At 30.6% G+C, this 18,714-nt stretch overlaps 3 protein-coding genes across 4 annotated transcripts; all 3 read right to left on the reverse strand.

Annotated features, from left to right (window-relative positions):
• Nucleotides 1-101: 101 nt before the first annotated feature.
• Nucleotides 102-8,496, reverse strand: LOC102609395 (probable beta-1,3-galactosyltransferase 8). Of its 2 annotated transcripts, XM_052438662.1 has the most exons (8): nt 2,362-2,801; nt 2,066-2,130; nt 1,787-1,980; nt 1,114-1,371; nt 900-987; nt 665-790; nt 430-539; nt 102-340 (listed from the first exon to the last, which is right to left on the reverse strand). In XM_052438662.1, exons 1-8 carry the CDS (start codon nt 2,659-2,661, stop codon nt 192-194), a joined length of 1,290 nt encoding a protein of 429 aa, XP_052294622.1. In that variant the 5' UTR covers nt 2,662-2,801; the 3' UTR covers nt 102-191. The 2 variants fall into 2 exon arrangements, with proteins under 2 accessions (XP_052294622.1, XP_052294623.1); XM_052438663.1 differs by lacking the exons at nt 2,066-2,130; nt 2,362-2,801 and adding an exon at nt 8,482-8,496.
• Nucleotides 6,496-9,013, reverse strand: LOC102609108 (probable beta-1,3-galactosyltransferase 8). Its single transcript, XM_006478298.2, has 8 exons — nt 8,813-9,013; nt 8,482-8,546; nt 8,200-8,393; nt 7,483-7,740; nt 7,250-7,337; nt 7,018-7,143; nt 6,754-6,863; nt 6,496-6,665 (listed from the first exon to the last, which is right to left on the reverse strand). The coding sequence occupies exons 1-8, from the start codon at nt 9,011-9,013 to the stop codon at nt 6,496-6,498; spliced, it is 1,212 nt and encodes a 403-aa protein (XP_006478361.2).
• An 8,302-nt stretch (nt 9,014-17,315) lies between these two features.
• On the reverse strand, nt 17,316-18,253 carry LOC102615809 (ethylene-responsive transcription factor ERF023-like). The gene has a single exon (XM_006478250.4). The coding sequence runs from the start codon at nt 18,204-18,206 to the stop codon at nt 17,616-17,618; it is 591 nt and encodes a 196-aa protein (XP_006478313.2). The 5' UTR covers nt 18,207-18,253; the 3' UTR covers nt 17,316-17,615.
• Nucleotides 18,254-18,714: the final 461 nt, after the last annotated feature.

An 18,714-nucleotide genomic window follows, 5' to 3' on the forward strand; every position in this document is an offset into this window, starting at 1 on the left:
CTTGAACTCGAAAACACTTTTTTTTTCCCTCAAGTTTGAAAAAATATTCCATGCATGTAATAATATTAGTGCCTCTTTAATTCCCTGTTATTGGAAATATAAAACCTCAAATTGTCGTCTCAAATTGTCATTTAACTGTGTAAACAAAACATGAGGAGTTGAAGAAACAAGAAATATGTAAAACTCAAAGCTCAAAAATCAACATTCCAAACAGTATCGTCTCCTTCCCCACAAGAATTGTGAACAATCTTCATTCTCTCTACTGATTTGCATATCCCACTGCACGACCAATCGAATGATGCCACGCATGCATTCCCTGCTTTTGCCTTCCACTCACAATCTAGAAATACAATAAGTAAATGTGATAACATCATCATTTAATCAAGGTCCATCATCAATCAAAGGGTCGGGATTGAATTATGATCATACCTGGAGGTGTCCCACAGCACATAGATCGATCATCTACATGTTCAACTTCCAAGCCAATGAACCAAGAACCCAGTGATACATCCTCATTTGCATATCTATGCAATATTGGCCTGCCATAGATTATTTAAAAAACAAAAAATGAAAAGCGCATATCATACTAAATATTCTAAAATGTTAACTTAATATTCTATTTTTTAAGAAAATAAAGTATGAATGTCCGCATCAGAGAACTGACAAGTTAATAGAGATGTAAGCAGCAAGATCCTTAGAGATGGCATAGATTTGGCCAGTTGCATGCCTGAAATATTTGTTTCCTTCTTCCCCAAATTTCCAATACTCTGGTTCATGATATTTCACCCCTCTGCCTCCCCAAAAATAAATAAATAAATAAATGAAAATCATAAACTTAAATAAATCATTTCACAGACAACAAAATGTCTACGGATAGAAGCAGAAAAGTATGATCTCACTTTTGAGAAAGGACCGGTCCTGACTTCATGCATCCAATGTAAATCCTAGGTTTGGATTTGTGATTTGCAAGTGTATTCACTAGCATGCCTGTAAACAAAGTAAATAAAAAATAAAATCATTATTTTTAAGTGTATATTAAACTCGTTCGGGATTTTATAAGTTGAAACGACCAGGATGTACCCATTTATATATTTGAAATCATAAAGTACTGACCTAGATTGACATGGACATCATCGTCAACCTTGACATAGAAGTCAGCATCCCAAATTGAAATAGCAGTTGAGAAGTACAGTCTGGTCTTTGTAGAGAGTTGATGGTATCCCTCCACATGATTGAGCCTAAGAAAGTCTTGATGCTCAGCATCTTCTGCATCAATTGCTTTATCAAGTACACCTCCTCGTGTTGCACTGTGGCCTATTACAAACCTTATCACTATCCCTTTCTCTTTCTCCATTCTTCTTAATTCTTCTCCTGCAATAACCAAAAGTTATAACTCATTCTATGTATGGTCATTATATTGATCAACTCTAAGACCTATTGCTAAATTATTAAGACCCTTTCTCTAGTGTAGACACCTACATATTTTAAAATATATATTTAACTTACATATTGCTATTTAACACATACACACCATTTTTTAGCACAATTTTTTAGTACAAATACTACTACATAAGTCAAAACCACTTAGAAATGCGGACATTTATACTTTTTTATAACAATAACAAGTTAAGCGGCAAAAAATTAAAGGATCTTAATTAAATTGATAGGAAAGATGTGAATAATAATATTTAAGCTCAAATTGTAATGCACGTGAAAAATTTTTAAGGGTTGTTTCATAATTAACTTGAGAAGAGGAAATTAAGATGAATAGATAAGGCTAAAGAACCTGTAGGCATCCATGAGGATCTAACTGAGTCTCTCCTTTTCTTGCTGCTAAAAGCGGTATTAATTCCAACAACCACAAAAGCTCTCTGCAAACTGTGATTACTTGCTATGCCTAGTGAAGTTTGGCCATCATTGTGACTTGTTCTAGCTACTGCTAATTCCATTTCCAATGCCGAAATTGTTTTGTCGAGTGACCTGTATTAATAACAAAAATCAAGAAAATAAAATTAATTATCAAATTTATAAAAAAGTAGAAGAAATTATATGTATATACTCTTACTGAATAGCTTGGTGAGTCCTTTTGACCTCTCCCATTACATCTACAGATTTTCCTCCAACAGATTTCTTCATAAAATTAAAAGAAAAAAAATTAATGAGATATTGATATACATTTAGACCGATTAATATAAAGAATTTGATACACATATACCAATCAAAATTAAGGAATTAATCTAAACAACATAGAAAGGAGACTTTTATCAAGTATCCATTCTCAGAAAAATCACAATCTTATAGCTATTTATTTGCATAACCACCTAAGTAATTAATTGTTTTCTAGTTCACACACACACATACAGACATGCAATTTCCAACTATGTCGCGATAATTGTGAACTACCAAAGGCTTATTGTCATGATGATCACAATCACTTGTAACTTCATCGGCTAGCTTGGTGACATGATTGGGAAAATTGATTGGAATTTGTTGATTATTGTCCTGGTGGAAAGTGTGAGTCCATGTACTGAAAAATGATCCTGCAAGAAAGCAAGCAATACAAAGCGCCAAAAGTGTTTTTCCAGAAGCAGCTTTTGCCTTCATTTTCCTAGAATCACTTTCAAGCTGCTGCTGCTGCTGCCGCCGCCACCCTTTGTGCATCAAATGTTACTTCTTTGAAGATAGCAGCAGCTTAATTATCTTTGTGGCCTTTAAAAGACTTTCCTTGAAAACAAAAGAGAAAAGAAATTAAATTCAATGTGGGAAAGCAATAAATTGAAAGCTAAAGAAAATTTGATCTTCAATTAGCTAATTAATAATCTCTATGCATGCATATATGCCAAATTTATGAATTAGTTCAACCAAATGAACTTGAGAAAAGTGAGGAGCTTGTTCACATGTGATGTTAAAAATTTTTTCAAATTCTTAATTAAGATCATTCAAAAAAAGAAATTAAAAAAGTCAAATGCAAAGAAAAAAACAAAACAATTGCATGACTAATAATTATGAAAACCTTTCTTTAGCAAAATGCACGTCTTTTGATTAACTGATGCCATATGTATGCATTTCCCAGATCTAGGAAAAATTAAATTTCTCCAAAATTTACATAACAAACTCGAAAATCTTATATACGAAAAATAATTAATATACATACTAAGAAGCTACTATACCTTTGAAGAAAATGAACGATGATTGGAAAATGCCCTGATGGTGAATGGAAAATGATTGTAATTATTATAAAGATGAAAAATATATTGGCATCCTGAACAGGACTTTGCATATATTTATTAATAATTCCTCTATATATAAGGTTTCTTCAATTAATTTTCATGGGATACAATTAATGGAAGTTGAATCATAATATTTTCATGATTCAACAAACTGTCCGCTGCTAACCAGGAAAAAAAAATTGCTGTATTTTATTTGAATTTCTTATTTGTTAACATTTGCGTGTGTACTCAAATGTGTGCCTATTTGAATTGTATTTTGTTTAGTAGTTAACAATTTTGGTGGGTTGATTACTTGATTTGTTGATATGATCACATGAAACTAAACAGGTTGATGAAGTGTTGGATAGGCAAAGGAGATTTTCTAAATTTTGTTTTTACTCTATTTAAGTTATGAAATACTATTACAAAAATGTTCTTACCTGAGCTAAATCTATGCTCGTAATATAGTTTGTTTGTCATCACAAATTAATTATAAGGTGTCATAGCCTAGAAGACTCTTTTGAGTAATTCAAAAGAGTTTAGAGAACTTCAATCATTGGGATAATAAGGGGCGGAATCAGGTGAATACCTGAGGGGAACTGGGCACCCTGAAATTGAAAATATGGAAGACTCTAAGCTTATTTTATGTTTGTCCCCCTTAAGTTTAAAAAAATGTACAGAAAGGTCTATCCAAGTTTATACGGTTATACCCCCTGAATCTACTGGTTTTATATTATAGCCAGCATAAGTTTATGACTTGTTTAATTTGGTCTTCCTCAAACAGAAATCCTGTCTCCCCAAACCCTAGGGACAATTATGGTTAGAGGCAGTGGTGAAGCTCAGAGCCTCAGAGAGGCTCTCAGGAATTTTTTTATTTAATTACAAAATTATCCTTATTGAAACTTGTATAAGAATTTTTATTCTAATTAGTTGTGTTGTCTCCTACCTATTATCAAATTCTTGTCCGAATTTATTATTTCAGGGATAAATATGTATTATCCAGACAATCTCAAATGATATTTAAAACTAATATTTTTAGGGATAAGGCTAATTATGTTTCCCTTTATTAGATGTGTTTTATAATTTCTTATTAATAAAGTTATCTTGTGTTTGGGGGATATAATTCAACAAGACCAGCCATACCCTGGACGAGGAGCCAACCTCCTTTTAAGAGAGCAGATGGGCAGAAGTCTGGTAGCAGGTTTCCACGAGCAGGAATATCCTGCTCGTTCACGAGGACGCCCTCCTTTGGACCATAGCACGAGTTAGCCTCCTACTAGGAGCCGAGAGCCATTCCTACTAGAGGTTGGAGTTAGCAGACCCAGTCCATAACGGTTAACGAGACGTGTACTCCTATCCGAGAATCTAGGCACGAAGCCCACTCAGCCACAACTACGATAGTCAAGCACCCACTTTCGAGAGCTGGGGGGAGGTGATAGACGTGGATCGTAAGGGCAGTCGAATTCAAAGGAAGGCTATAAAAAGGTAATCAACGAAGGTAAAAGGGTTAGACTTTTTGAGATTAGAGCTTAGGAAAAGAGTCTTTGACTGAGAAATAGAGAGAGAAAAATTGGGAAGTATCCGATTCATTGAGAGATCATAAAATAGCCACAAGATTGGTGGTCGTGTTTCCCAAAAAAGTAAACCTACATTTCTGACTTGAGTCTCAGAGGTAGGGATGGCAATGGATTGGATTTGATCCAAGATCCACGTGATCCAAATTCAATTGGATCGGATTTGGATTGATTTTAAATGGATTTGGATCGGATTTGGATATCGATGTGCAGATCTAAGACGGATCTGGAGCAGATATGAATTTATCTTAATATCTAAATCCATATCTATATCCACTCATCTTTTAATTTTATTTTATTTTAAAAGTTTCTTAATAATTGTGGAATGATAATGATAATAAATTTTATTCATAGCATATTAGTAGTATTTACTATGCATTTAAACTCTTAAAATTTAAAGGTTAGTTTTGTAAATTTAAAGGTCAGCCAACCTCAAAGCATGTACATGCAATATTCAAATTGCAAGACAAGTAATATAACCTGGTTATTTATTTTATTATATTGGCCAAATAATTTTTAAGGAATATAGTTATTCATATATTTAGTCAAATATGGTCATAATAAAATTAATAAAGGACTGAATATAAATCATATTTAATTTATATGTCATTATCTAATGTTGTAGGAATGAGGGTAGGTGTATCGTGGATACTAGAATGATGAAAGAGACAATAGAATATTAGATTGATCTTACTCCTGCAATTACTTCTGAATGATATTTTATTATCTTTCTTATTTGTTGTTTTGGTGTAAAAGTATAAGCTACAATATTTATTATATTTTTGAGAAAAATTATATAATTTATTTGTTATCAATACATTTTAGCCTTCAATTTTCAATCCAAAAAATTATTACTTTTTTATTACTGAATTTTAGAATTCATGACGGATCTAGAGCATATTTGGATTTTAATTTTTTTTTCAGATTTAGAGCAGATATATATATTTATTTCTTTTTTGGATCTGGATATGGAGCGAAAAATATGGATTCATAACAGATCTGGAGCATATACGGATCTTGATTTTTATTATGGATTTAGATTTGGAGCAGAGTAGATCCAACCCATATCTGCCCCATTGCCATCCCTACTCGGAGGGTTTACGTCGGGGAAACACCCGACGTGCTCTGACCAGTTTTCTGTATGTGCAAGAGTCTGCTGAGAAGAAGCCTGGTGAGGTGTTACTCTACTCGGTTAAAAGGGTTGAGGAGAGATCCTGGTCGTTGACGAGCAGAAACCAAAATCTTGCATCAACATCTTGTATAATAAAAAAAGCATTGAATTAAAACAAAAAAAAACCCATCCAAGAAAATGTTGGTAACTTCGCCACTAGTTAAAAAGATTTGATTCATTTATCCTCATTATTATATGTGCTAGAAGACTCTTTTGAGGAATCTAAGATTGTGTAATAAAAAATATATATTTAGCAGCCCAATTGTAAATGGGTGTTAATGTCTACTTCGTCATATTAAAGGGGGAATGTATACTTTTAGAAAATAAATTTAAATAAAAACCATTTGTGAAGCAATTGTAAATGCCTCCATATATAATTGCTTATTAAATACAAAACCTCAAATTTATTACTTGTCGTTAAAGTTTGTGTACAAAAAATGATGTTTATATATTTTTTTTTCTGATAATCAAAAATTAATAAATTTGAAGAAACAAACAAAAGTGTCTAAACTTGCGTGCTTCTCTCTTTCCACATAAACCACTAGCTAGCAATCGAATGACGCCAAAGATCAACATTCCAAACAGCACCATCTCTTTCCCCACAAGAATTGTGCACTTCTTTCATCCTTTCTACTGCATTGCATATCCCACTGCACGGCCAATCGAATGACGCCACGCATACACTCCCTTCTTTTGCCTTCCACTCACAATCTAGAAAATTCAATTAACAAGGTGATGAAAACGAACATCATCCTTTGATCAAGGTCCATCATCAATCAAAGGGTCAGGATTGAATTACCTGGAGGTGTACCACAACACATCGAACGATCATCTACATGTTCAACATCCAAGCCAATGAACCAAGAACCCAATGATACATCCTCATTTGCATAGGTGTGCAATATTGGCCTGCCATATATTATCAAAACATACGCAATTAATAAATAATTTCCAAATCTGAAATTAACATTTTATAAAACACAAATTTATTCACGAGTAATTCAAAGTGACATTAATATTTATATGTTTTATAAAATGCGAATATCCGCATTAGAGAACTGACGAGTTGAAAGAGATGTAGGCAGCAAGGTCCTTCGAGATGGCGTAGATTTGGCCAGTTGCATGCATGAAATAATTGTTTCCTTCTTCTCCAAACTTCCAATACTCTGGTTCATGATATTTCATCCCCCTACCCGAAGAAAAAATAAGTTTAAATTCAAAAGATTATTTACTTCGGTGCATGAACAACAATTCTGAAGCTAGAAAAAATTAAATATACAAACTCACTTACTCACTTTTGATAAAGGACTGGTCCTGACTTCATGCAACCAATATAAATCCTAGGTTTGGACTTTTGATTTGCAAGTGTATTCACTAGCGTGCCTATCAATTAACAAAGTTAAAACCAAATAAAAATTTGTTATCACTTGAAAATTTTATTTTTAAAACTCATTCAAGATTTTATCTATTGAAGCAATTAGTACCCATAAAAAATTAAGATCGTAAAATTTCATAATAAAGAGCAGACCTAGATTGACATGGACATCATCATCAACTTTGACATAGAATTCAGCATCCCATATTGAAAAAGCAGTTGAGAAATACGTTCTGGTTTTTGTAGAGAGTTTTTTGTATCCCTCAATAAGATTGAGCCTAAGAAAGTCTTGATGCTCAGCATCTTCTGCATCAATTCCTTTATCAAGTACACCTCCTGGTTTTGCACTGTGCCCTATTACAAATCTTATCACTATCCCTTTCTCTTTCTCTATTCTCCTTAATTCTTCTCCTGCATTGGGAATTTTCATTCCATGTAAAAACCAAAAGTTATGATTGATTCCATGCATGATCTTACATATTCTAATCCAAACATCTTGCTTAAATAAGAGCCCTTCTTATGTGTCGATGCTTGCATATTTAAAATAATCATTTAGTCTATATAACGTTATTTGGTACATAAATTCAGTTTTCTAATACCAGTTTTGCATCATTATTTATAAATCATACACTACTATATTAGTGTCATATCTATACTTTAAAAAGTGCTAATGTTTGCATTTTTTTAATAACAATTTAACTAGTAAATAATCATATTTAAAAAATAATAATTAGAAAAGTTTAAATTAACAAAGTGCATGCGTATAATAGTGTTTAAGATCGAATTGCACTATAATCATAGAAACTAAGATCTTTAAACATTAAAAAATAGGTAAAGAGAAATAGATATGCATTAGAAGAGCTATCGAACCTGTAGGCATCCATGAGGCTCTAACTGCCTCTCTCCTTTTCTTGTTGCTAAAAGCTGTGTTAATTCCAATAACTGCAAAAGCCTTTCGCAAACTTTGATTACTAGCTATGCCTAGTGAATATTTCCCATCAATGTGGCTTGCTCTAGCTACTTCTAATTCCTTTTCCAATGCTGAAATTGTTTTGTCAAGTGACCTGTATTAGTTCACACAGAAATTCATCAAGAAAATGAAACTGTCAACATTATCAAATATCGAAGAAATTTTATATATTTCTATCTTACTGAATAGCTTGGTGAGTCCTTAGGACCTCTCCCATGACATCTAAAGATTTTCCTCCAATCAATTTCTGCTTAAAATCAAAACAAAAATAATAATAATTAGTGTGATTTTGATACACATGCAGACCAATTTGATACATATAGATATTTCAAATTGACATAAAAAGAAACAAATTAACAAATCCCAACGGATGACTTTATTAATTAGGATTAGTACAAATAATCAAAATTTTTATTCTATAATCACAATCCCTATAGCTACGATATTGATTTAGTTGAAACAAATACATATACACATGCAATGTCTAACAACGTCGCGATAACGATGAACTACCAAAGGCTTATTTTTGTCATGATCACAATCACTTGTGACTTCATCAGCTAGCTTGGTGATATGATTCGAATAATTTATTGGAATTTGTTGATTATTGTTCAGGAAAGCGAAAGGCCATCCCCTGAAGAATGATCCTGCAAGAAAGCAAGCGATGCAAACAGCCCAAAGTGCTTTTCCAGAAGCTGCTGCCTTTCCCCTCATTTTCATAGAATCGCTTTTCAAGAAGCGGATACCACGGCCATCCTTTATGCATCAAACCTTCCAAAGCGGATAGCAGCAGCTTATTGTTGGTGCCCTGCCGTTTGAAAAATTTTCCATGTGAAAAAAAAAAGAAAAGAATTCAAATTTCTACAACAAGAGAAAAGGGGAAAGAAAATCGAATTTCTAAAGGAAATTTGATAAATTGTTAGCTAATAATCTTGGATGCATCATTACCAAATTTTCCGGATAGCAGCAGCTTGTTGTTTTTGCCCTGACCTTCGAAAATTTTGCATGGAAATAAACAAAGAAAATGAATTCAAATTTATTGTTAGTTTCCACAAGAAAGGGGGAAATCTAAAGAAAAATTGATCAACTTTTGGCTAATAATTGATTTGGCATGCATACCAAATTTTCAATTCATGTCAAAAATTTTACCATCAACTTTTTTGAAATTAATTTAACCAAATGGACTTGGGAGAATGAAAGCTTGATCATCATATGTGATGTTGAAACAATTTGTTAAGATTCTTGGTTAAGAACATTTTCTTTTTTGAAAGATTAATTAAAAAATAAATAGAAGGAAAAAAAAGTTAAAAGTAAAAGAAATGGCAAAGACAGGAAAAAAAAAAATTGGTAATTTTAGCATGAATAATGAGAATCTTTCTTAACTAATATGAAGGTCATTTGACAAACTTATGTCAAATGTATGCATTTCCTGGATTTGCCAAAAAATTATCTAAATGTACATAACAAACTTGAAATTTTCCAAATTTATATATACAGAAGAGAAATATACTTGGCAGCCTATTAAGAGGAATTTGCATATGTATAGTATTATTCCTTCATTTAACTTTCTTGGAATATGATTAACGTAAGTTGAATCATAATGTTTTCATGAAACAAACTTTATAGGGAAAATGATATCTACACCTTTAAGATTTGGAAAAATAGTCACCAACACACCCAAATTTTAAAAAAATGGACAATAAGATTCCTTTATAACCATTATACCCTTTTATCTTTGTTATCCCAAAAAATTGAAGGTAAGTGACATTATATTTGTTTTTATATATAAAAAAAAATCTGAAATATAGTTCTTATAAGTTAAAGACTTTAAGTTTTATAGTTCAAGAAATAAGTATATTTAATTTAATGATATATTTTTGAGATATAATATATATTTCTCATTCAAACTTTTTTTTCTCAGATTAAAGTCACAAAAATTTATTTTTTCTATTCAAATGCAAATGTTTGAAAATCATACATAAATTAAAAAGATAAATAAGCAAATTTGAAAAAAGTATAAATTAATAAAATTTCAAACTTCTTTAACAAACAAACTCTAGATATCCCAACTAAGGTAGCATTCTTTTTTTTTTTTTTTTTGAAACCTAAATGAGTCTAAATTTTTCTAAACTATGAATAGGTCTAAATACAAATACTTAAATAATATATTTATCTTTTTTAATATTTGAATATAAGTGAATTGCCTCTATAAATAAAAAACTTCTTAAATATGCTTATTTGACATTTACATCTTTGCAAATCAAAACAACAAAAGAGATTAGATTTTATAGTTTAGAAAATAAATATATATTTTATAAAGATGTTTTTTTAATATAATATTTACTTCTCATATAAAACTTTCTTTGTACAAATAAAAGTCAGAAAAATGTTTATTTATCTATTTAAATATAAATATTTGAAAATCATACATAAGTCACAAAAAACAAATAAGTAAATTTTTAAAAAAGATATAAAACTTGTAAAATTTCAAACTTCAGACATTTAATAAACAACACCTTATAAGTAAGCGTAGCATTCTTGAAAATCCCCCCTCCATCGAAGTATAGTAATGGAAATGGAGTATTGTTGAAATTCTAAATAGGAATGTATGTGGTAATGTTGCAATCTCCCTTATCTCGTATATTTTCACTAATTTATTAGTTATCATCCATATATCGTTTACCGTTTTACGGTTACAAGTCAAAACGAAATTACCAATCTATTACGCATCTGAAATTGTATGTTCGCTAATAATCAGGCACGTTGTGATTATGTAAAAACAATCTGTTATTTGGCGTGCCTAAATTAACTCAAAACACTTTTATAGTTAAAAAGTTGTTAACCATCAAACTTTTCATAACTAATTTAACGATCTTATTACGCATAGATTAACTTACTCTTCAAATTGTATCCTGTTCAAGTAACTTAAGTTTTATTTTATTTTATTTTTTTCCCAAATGAATCAAACTCCATTTGACTTATTTTTTATAGCGTAGTACGTTTAAAGAAATTTTTTTTATATTGTTGGGAGCTTTGTTGTGCCTGAGTGGGTGGCTCTTGTTTTAGCTCTCTTTGATTAGAGTTGGAAAATGGGCCTGCAAGGGCTAAGTTCGGCCAAGCCCAAGCTCGACCCAACCATTATTGAATTAATCCAAGGCCCCGAAAAGCCCAGAAATTCGGTGTTTAATCATATTTAGTGGCTTTCAAATTGGGCCTCATTTGTTTTCGATTGGCTGTTCAATAACTCAGTCTCACTGATATCAATAGTCACATGGAAAATGGTATTTTAAATTTCATAAAAACTCAAAATGATTAGATAAAAGAGGAAAATCATTTAAAAATAGATCAATAAAAAAAAAAAAACCATTAGGGCCATGCTTGCAATATTTTTCATGAAGTGGTGCTTGATGTAGAAAAAGATGAGAGAAATTTGTCTTTCTCTCTCTACCCACCCACTCTCTTTCTTCATTTTTTTAAATTTATTTCTCTCACCTTTCTCTACACTTAACAATTTATTTTCATGTGCCAGCCATTGGCATGAGTGGCTCACTTCTTGCAACTATTTATTGGTGAGATTGATAAAAACATGATAAAGATGTGATAGAAAAATAACAAGAAGATAAAAGGGGAGAAATAATTTTTTTAATATTTTTATGCATTTTTTTAGCTTTAAAGATTGCTATTATTAACTTATTTTTATATGTGATGAACAAAAATACATCAAAAGAATTTTTTGCCCTTATTGAAATATATTTACCGTTTAGTTTTTAACATCACGGAAATAATGGAGTACTATATAAATATTAACCATGCTAGTGGTAAATAGCAATTTCTTCAAATGAAATGTGGCATATTGTGATTATGCAAAAACAGACTACTACGTTATTAGCGTGCCTAAATTAACTCAATACTTTCATAGTTAAAATGATCTTAACCATTAAATTATTTAACTAATTTAACGATTTTTTATTACTCAATAGATTAATCTAGTCTTCAAATTGAATCCAATATTTTTCTTCCCAACGTTTGTTGACTTAATGCAAAGGCCCAGGCGAAGCGAAGCCAAGCCCTTTGTTAAGGATGGGCCGACTTTTTCGAAGCCAAGTTTTTTTATTTTTTTAAAAAATAATTTTTTAATTTTTAAATACTTTTTTCTGAGAATGTTCTTAGTACTTAAAAAAGAAAAACAAGATAATGTTCTTAGTACTTAAAAAAGAAAAATAAGATAAAATTTTTATTATTTTTAGTGTCTTTTTAATCGGTCCTCAACACTTTTATTAAAAGAGTGGTGATATTTGACCCTTTTATTTTATATCATCATCCTCAATTTCTCAATTAACATTATTAAAAAATTTTTAAATAATCTTTATCTCTCATTATATTCCATTCAGTCTCTACTTTACTCTTATTATAATAAATAGTATCCTTCTATTTCATACACCATACTGAAAAAACAAAAAAAAGAATCTGATTAAAGAGGGAGAGAAAAAAAAGTTGTAATATCTCATAATCTTTATCTTCGTTATTAAAGTTTATATATCCATAAAAAAAATTCTGCTATTAAAACATTATTAAGTTGATGACTCACGCCAAGAATTTGAGTATGAGGACGTGCTAATTTCCTTTCGAATCAATATCAGTGTATGTGCAATCATATATTTTTTTAAAACTTTTTTTTTTGTCCCCATCGCAGGCGTGGTTCTATGTTATAAACACTTGATAAGTGCTTGCCCTCTATTCCAATCATTTTTGGTAGATCCTAGGGGTGTTCAGAATCCAATCCGATCTGTTTAATTCAATCCGTATAAATCCGATCCGTGGATTGAATATGGATTTACTTCTGTAAATCTGCAAAAATCTGTGAATCCGCAATATATATATATATATATATATATATAATTAAGAAATTATTATAAATTTAATTAAAAAATTATAAATGTGACATTACATAATTACATAAGCACTATAACATATCTTAGCCATTACCCAATAATAATATAAAATAAAAAATAATTAAATAATCAAATATACAAATATAACTTGTAAAAATTGTAAAACAAAATAAAAGTAAAGTCACATGCACTAGCAAAAGCAAAGTAACATAACGCCAAGTTAGGGATGCCAATGAGGTGGGGTGGGGGTGGGGAGGCCTACCTCATTCCTCACCCCATTAAATTTTTTTGCCTCCATTCCCCACCTCATTCCCTAATAAATTTAGTGGGGTGGGGATGAGAAATCTTCGTGTGGAAAATGATTTCCTCATCCCCACCCCATTCCCCATTTCCCTATTTAATAGTAGGCATAAATATATAATTTTAGTAAATTAAAAATTAGAGACTTAAATAAAATCATTACCATATTATAAATTATTTAAATTATTTTAAAAAATCTCTAAAAGTTTGAAACAATATCTTAAAATGCTATCAAAATTAAAAAATATTTGAAGAAAGCAGCATCTTAAAAGAGAAAAGAATACATAACAATGTTTTAGAGTTAAAAAAGAATTATATTATATGATTTTCTTTTATTCATATCGTGTTTATATTATATAAAAATAAAAAAAATTATTAATTGACATTATAGTTGATAAAATAAAAATTATTAAATAAGAATTAAAAACATATTTATATATAATGGGATTGGGGTGGGGGTGGGGTGGGGAGTACAAAACAAAACCCTACCCCGTTAAGAATTTGTGGATTATTTTTTTTCCACTCCCCACCCCATTTCCAAAAAATTATTCAAAATTTTCCCCATTTGGGGTGGGGCTCCAAACCCGTGGAGGATTTTGCCATCTCTACGCCAAGTCACCAACAATTTGCAAAGTCACCCAAAAGTAAAGTAACATGACGCCAAGTCACCAACAATTTACAAACAAAAAATCCTAAACTTCCTCGTCGTCACACACACTAGCAACACTCAATACTGGTTGGATACACTCTTTACACGGATTTGAAGGACATCGGCCGCGTGATTCCAGCGAGAGTAAGCCATCTTCTTTCTCAAGTTCATCGAGCCACTTCATATTCACTGGTTTTAGCTGAACAATTTCACTATCACAACCTTCAAGATCGCCACCTGTACGGCTTCTCCTGGTTCTCATCGTGGACGGCTCCGTAATAACCACTTGTTGACAGGCGTAACAACCCTGGTGAAGGATCAGATTGTGTTTGGTTTCCGAAACTTCGCCATTTCAATTAATTGTGGCTTTATTTGAACAATTAATTTCAGTGTTTTATTAATGTATTATTGTAACTTTATTTGAACAATTAAGCTTGGTGTGTTATATTTTGAAACTTTGAACATATTACTGTAGCTTTATTTGAATAATTAGTCTCGATGTGTTGTATTTTAAAACTTTAAATGTATTATTTTAACTTTATTTAAATAATTAATTTATTTAAATTTTATTCAATTTTAAATTTAATTGGCAGCAAAATTATTAAACTTTAAATGTATTATTTTAATTTTATTTAAATAATTAATTTATTTAAATTTTATTCAATTTTAAATTTAATTGGCAGCAAAATTATTTTTATATTAGATTTTTTTTTTATTTCATTAGTTGGAGAGAACTAAAAATTTTAATTCGAAAACTAATGAGTAAAATGGTGGATTGGATATGGATAATCCGCATCCGATTCGTAAACGTATAAATTGGATATGGATTGAGTCAAATCTGTATCCGATCCGTAGATGTATGGATTGAATTTGAATTAAATTTTATCAATCCATAGATTGGATTGGATTGAAAAATTATAATCCGCAAAATTATGGATCGAATATAAATTAATGTTCAATCCGTAAAATTCGATCTGCGAACACCCCTAGTAGATCCCTATCACCTTCTTTGTCGTAGCATGGGGTGCTGTTTACAGAACTTGGAATTTATGAATTGGGAGTTTTGGGACACAATTATTTGCATCTTCCAAGTTTTTGTTGTTTTTACTGAATGAATAAATTCTTCACTCGGATTGTTCTTCAATATTTGAAAAATCAAAGTGGTTCAACTTAGTTAATATTATAGTTTGAAATTGTACATTGTTGTTCAATATTTGAATGAAATATTAAATTATTAATGACTTTATTCAACTAAAATGTTCCAAAAAAAAAAACTTGAATACAACTCCTATCAAACTGTCTACCATTTTTACAACAATTAATTAGATCTCACGTTACTAAATGACTTCTTTAGCTTCTAATAGTTTTGTATCCCTCTAAACTAATTTCATCCATGATTACAAAAGTAAAATATATTATATTTAAGATGAGACAACCGTTCAAAAAATTAAAAGAAATTAAAGTTTATAAAATTAGATTATCTAAACTAGAATATCAGATGAGTATATCTAAATATTATTTACCCTTTTAAGTAATTTAATACAACAATAAAATAAATATTAATATAGAAGATTAGAAGTGATCAAAGAGCATTGATGAGATAAAATTAGGATCAAATATGTCCGCATGAGATGGCCAACGGACCGGACAACACGTGACACAACACGACACAACATGAGTACGTTTTGTAGGGCACGCGGCAAAGTACAGCACACATGCAAGTTAGGCTAGATTAAAGTCACGTAAAAACCCCACAAGAAGGATGTTTCATTTCTTAATAAAAGATAAACTTGACACTTGGATTTGTAGTCTAGTAGTGAACCATTGCCTTTAAAGTCAAGCATGACTATGAGGGCAATAATTTGAGTCTCCGTGAACTCAACATTTCTCAATTAAAACATAATTGTGTGGAGATTACTTGTAACTTCTTTTTTCATTGCGAAATGTAAGTTGAGTAGATATATCATTCCTCCGTGAGAGGTATTTTGGTTGGACATGTTCTTTATAAAATAAAAATGTAATAATATAAGTCTTAGACATATATATCTGATTGTAAATATCAGTGTAATAATCTACTGTCATATCAGTTGTAATATCTGTGTAATATAGTAACATAATGCTTATTATTTAAAAAAAAAAAGATAAACTTAAAAGTTTATGATTTACAAATAATTTGAAATTCAATCTTTTAATAAATTTTATTAGCACACGATTTTTTAAATTCATTTAATTCTTTATTTAAAAAAATACTTAATTTTTTTTATATTTATAATTTATTAAATGGATAAATGATATCATAATTTTATAAAATTTATGTATTAATATTATTATAGATTATGATCAATGACTCTATATAAGTCCAAATTAATAATTAAGTTAACTTAAAAAAAATTATTACTTTTATTGTTAAGTATTAAAATTCTACTATGTCCAACTTAATATTACATTCTATTGAGTTTAAATAAAAGCACATGAACTAAAATATATATATATATATATATATATATATATATATATATTAGCTTGTGAAAAATATACAAAAAGTTTGGCATGTTTTCTTAAAAAATAAAAAATAATTATATTTATTTTTAAGAACAGCGCGGCACAATTTCCAATACAACATGCCTTAACACAACACGCATGTCTAGACTAGTGAGGCCTAAGAAAAGAAACGTAATAAGAAATATATATTTGATACGACACGAACACAAATTCGCAGACTTTTTTTGATGGCTGATACCAACCTTTGGCCATCTCTAATTCTCGCTCTCAGTATAATTATGTGTTTTCTTTAATTCTCATTTTTTTAATATTGTTATTATCTGAGACCCTCATGCTGTGTACATTAATTTACTACATTGTCTAATTTTTTAAATTATTTTTAATATTAAAAAATTATCTACTCTAATTATATATCGTGAAAAAAAAATTATCCAAATTTTTAAATATTTTTTAATATTAAAAAATTATCAATTCCATTCATATTTTGTTAAAAAAATTATCTCTATTCAATTATTTTATAATTAAAAAAAATTAAAACTAATTTCTATAATATTTTTATAAAAACTCAAAACTCTAACCCTTAAAGTTTCTCCGATTCCAAAAGGCCATTGAACTCTAGTTCTCACTTATATGAATAATTCTGCCATCAAGATTTAACTTCCTGTACAATTGGAAGGAGTGACTTGAGGATGGGACATAAATTTTATAAAAAATCAAAATTAAAAAAAAAAAGAGAGAGAAAAACCATCTAAAAATTAAATGAATAATTAAAATAAATGAATGACTTTTTTATTGAAAGGAGTGACTTGGGGATGGGACATAAATTTCATAAAAAATCAAAAAAAAAAAAAAAGAGAGAAAAGCCATCTAAAAATTAAATGAATAAATAAATAAATAAATGACATTTTTTTTTTGAAATGGCCAAATTCTTAGTTGTTGAAATTTATAATATTTTACACAAACAAAAAGTCCTTTACAATTCTAAACAAGACCCCAGTAGAAAATTATCATCATCCATCCAACAATACAGCTCCCCAATGTCCGAGTCAAATCTGGGTGGACTCGGCAATGGCGCCACCTTCACTTCATCAGACGCCGTCGTTTCCCTTTCCCACCAATCTCCACAGTCCGGTTCACCACCCGAACCGCTGCATTCCGACTCAATCCGGTCGCCCACCTCTACAAGAGCCGCAGCTTTAGCGGCTGCTACCTGTATGTCTTTCCTCGAACAGGACTCCGGTCGAGGAAGCGCGCCGGCCGAGGCCGGAAAGTTAAGAGTCGCCAAGTTGCCTTTTAAATAGAAAGCCGCAGAGTCATAAGCCCGAGCCGCCTTCTCGGCTGACCCAAATGACCCGAGCCATATCCGGGTCTTTTCACCTGGCAACCGTATCTCCGAAACGTAGCTGCCCCACCTCCGTTTACGCACTCCCCGAAACGGCGTGTCGTTTTGGCGTGTCCTTTTCTTTGAACCCGGTTTGGAGGTTGACGAACCGGGTTGAAGTTGTGAGGGCTCTTGTGTTTGTGTCGTTACAGACATGAAGAAGAGAGTGTTTGTATGAAACATTGAGTGGGTAATTTGCGATTTTAAATGACGGGATTGAAAGTGGGAAGTGAAGTGAAGATTAGCTGGCAATTGTAGGGTGATGATGTAAGATGGATTCAATTTTGGATTGAAAAGGACAAGTTTCCAAGTACAATTTGGATGTCAATATTTGAATGCATGTGATGTAATTACCATATTGACCAATTGTTGTATTAACTGAGTATTTCCTTTTTCAATTAGAGATTTAAGTTAATAGCTTTACAATCTATTACCTTTTATTGTAATTGGTGATAGATTACCAACAATCCAAAGAATGACCTTCCACCCTTTTAACAAGGGAATTGGTTTTTTTTTTTTTTTTTTCAAGAGAAAGTTCATGTCTAATCTATTGTTTTGTGGATTTTAAAATTCTCAATTTACTTTTGTTTTATGAATAAATAGAATTTAATACAATTCAATTTAATTGGATTGGATTTTAAAATTGTAATCTACATCATCATTTCGAATTTTTGTTAACTGTGTGGATTGA

The sequence above is a fragment of the Citrus sinensis genome, chromosome 3 (assembly GCF_022201045.2).
Source record: "Citrus sinensis cultivar Valencia sweet orange chromosome 3, DVS_A1.0, whole genome shotgun sequence".
Taxonomy (NCBI): domain Eukaryota; kingdom Viridiplantae; phylum Streptophyta; class Magnoliopsida; order Sapindales; family Rutaceae; genus Citrus; species Citrus sinensis.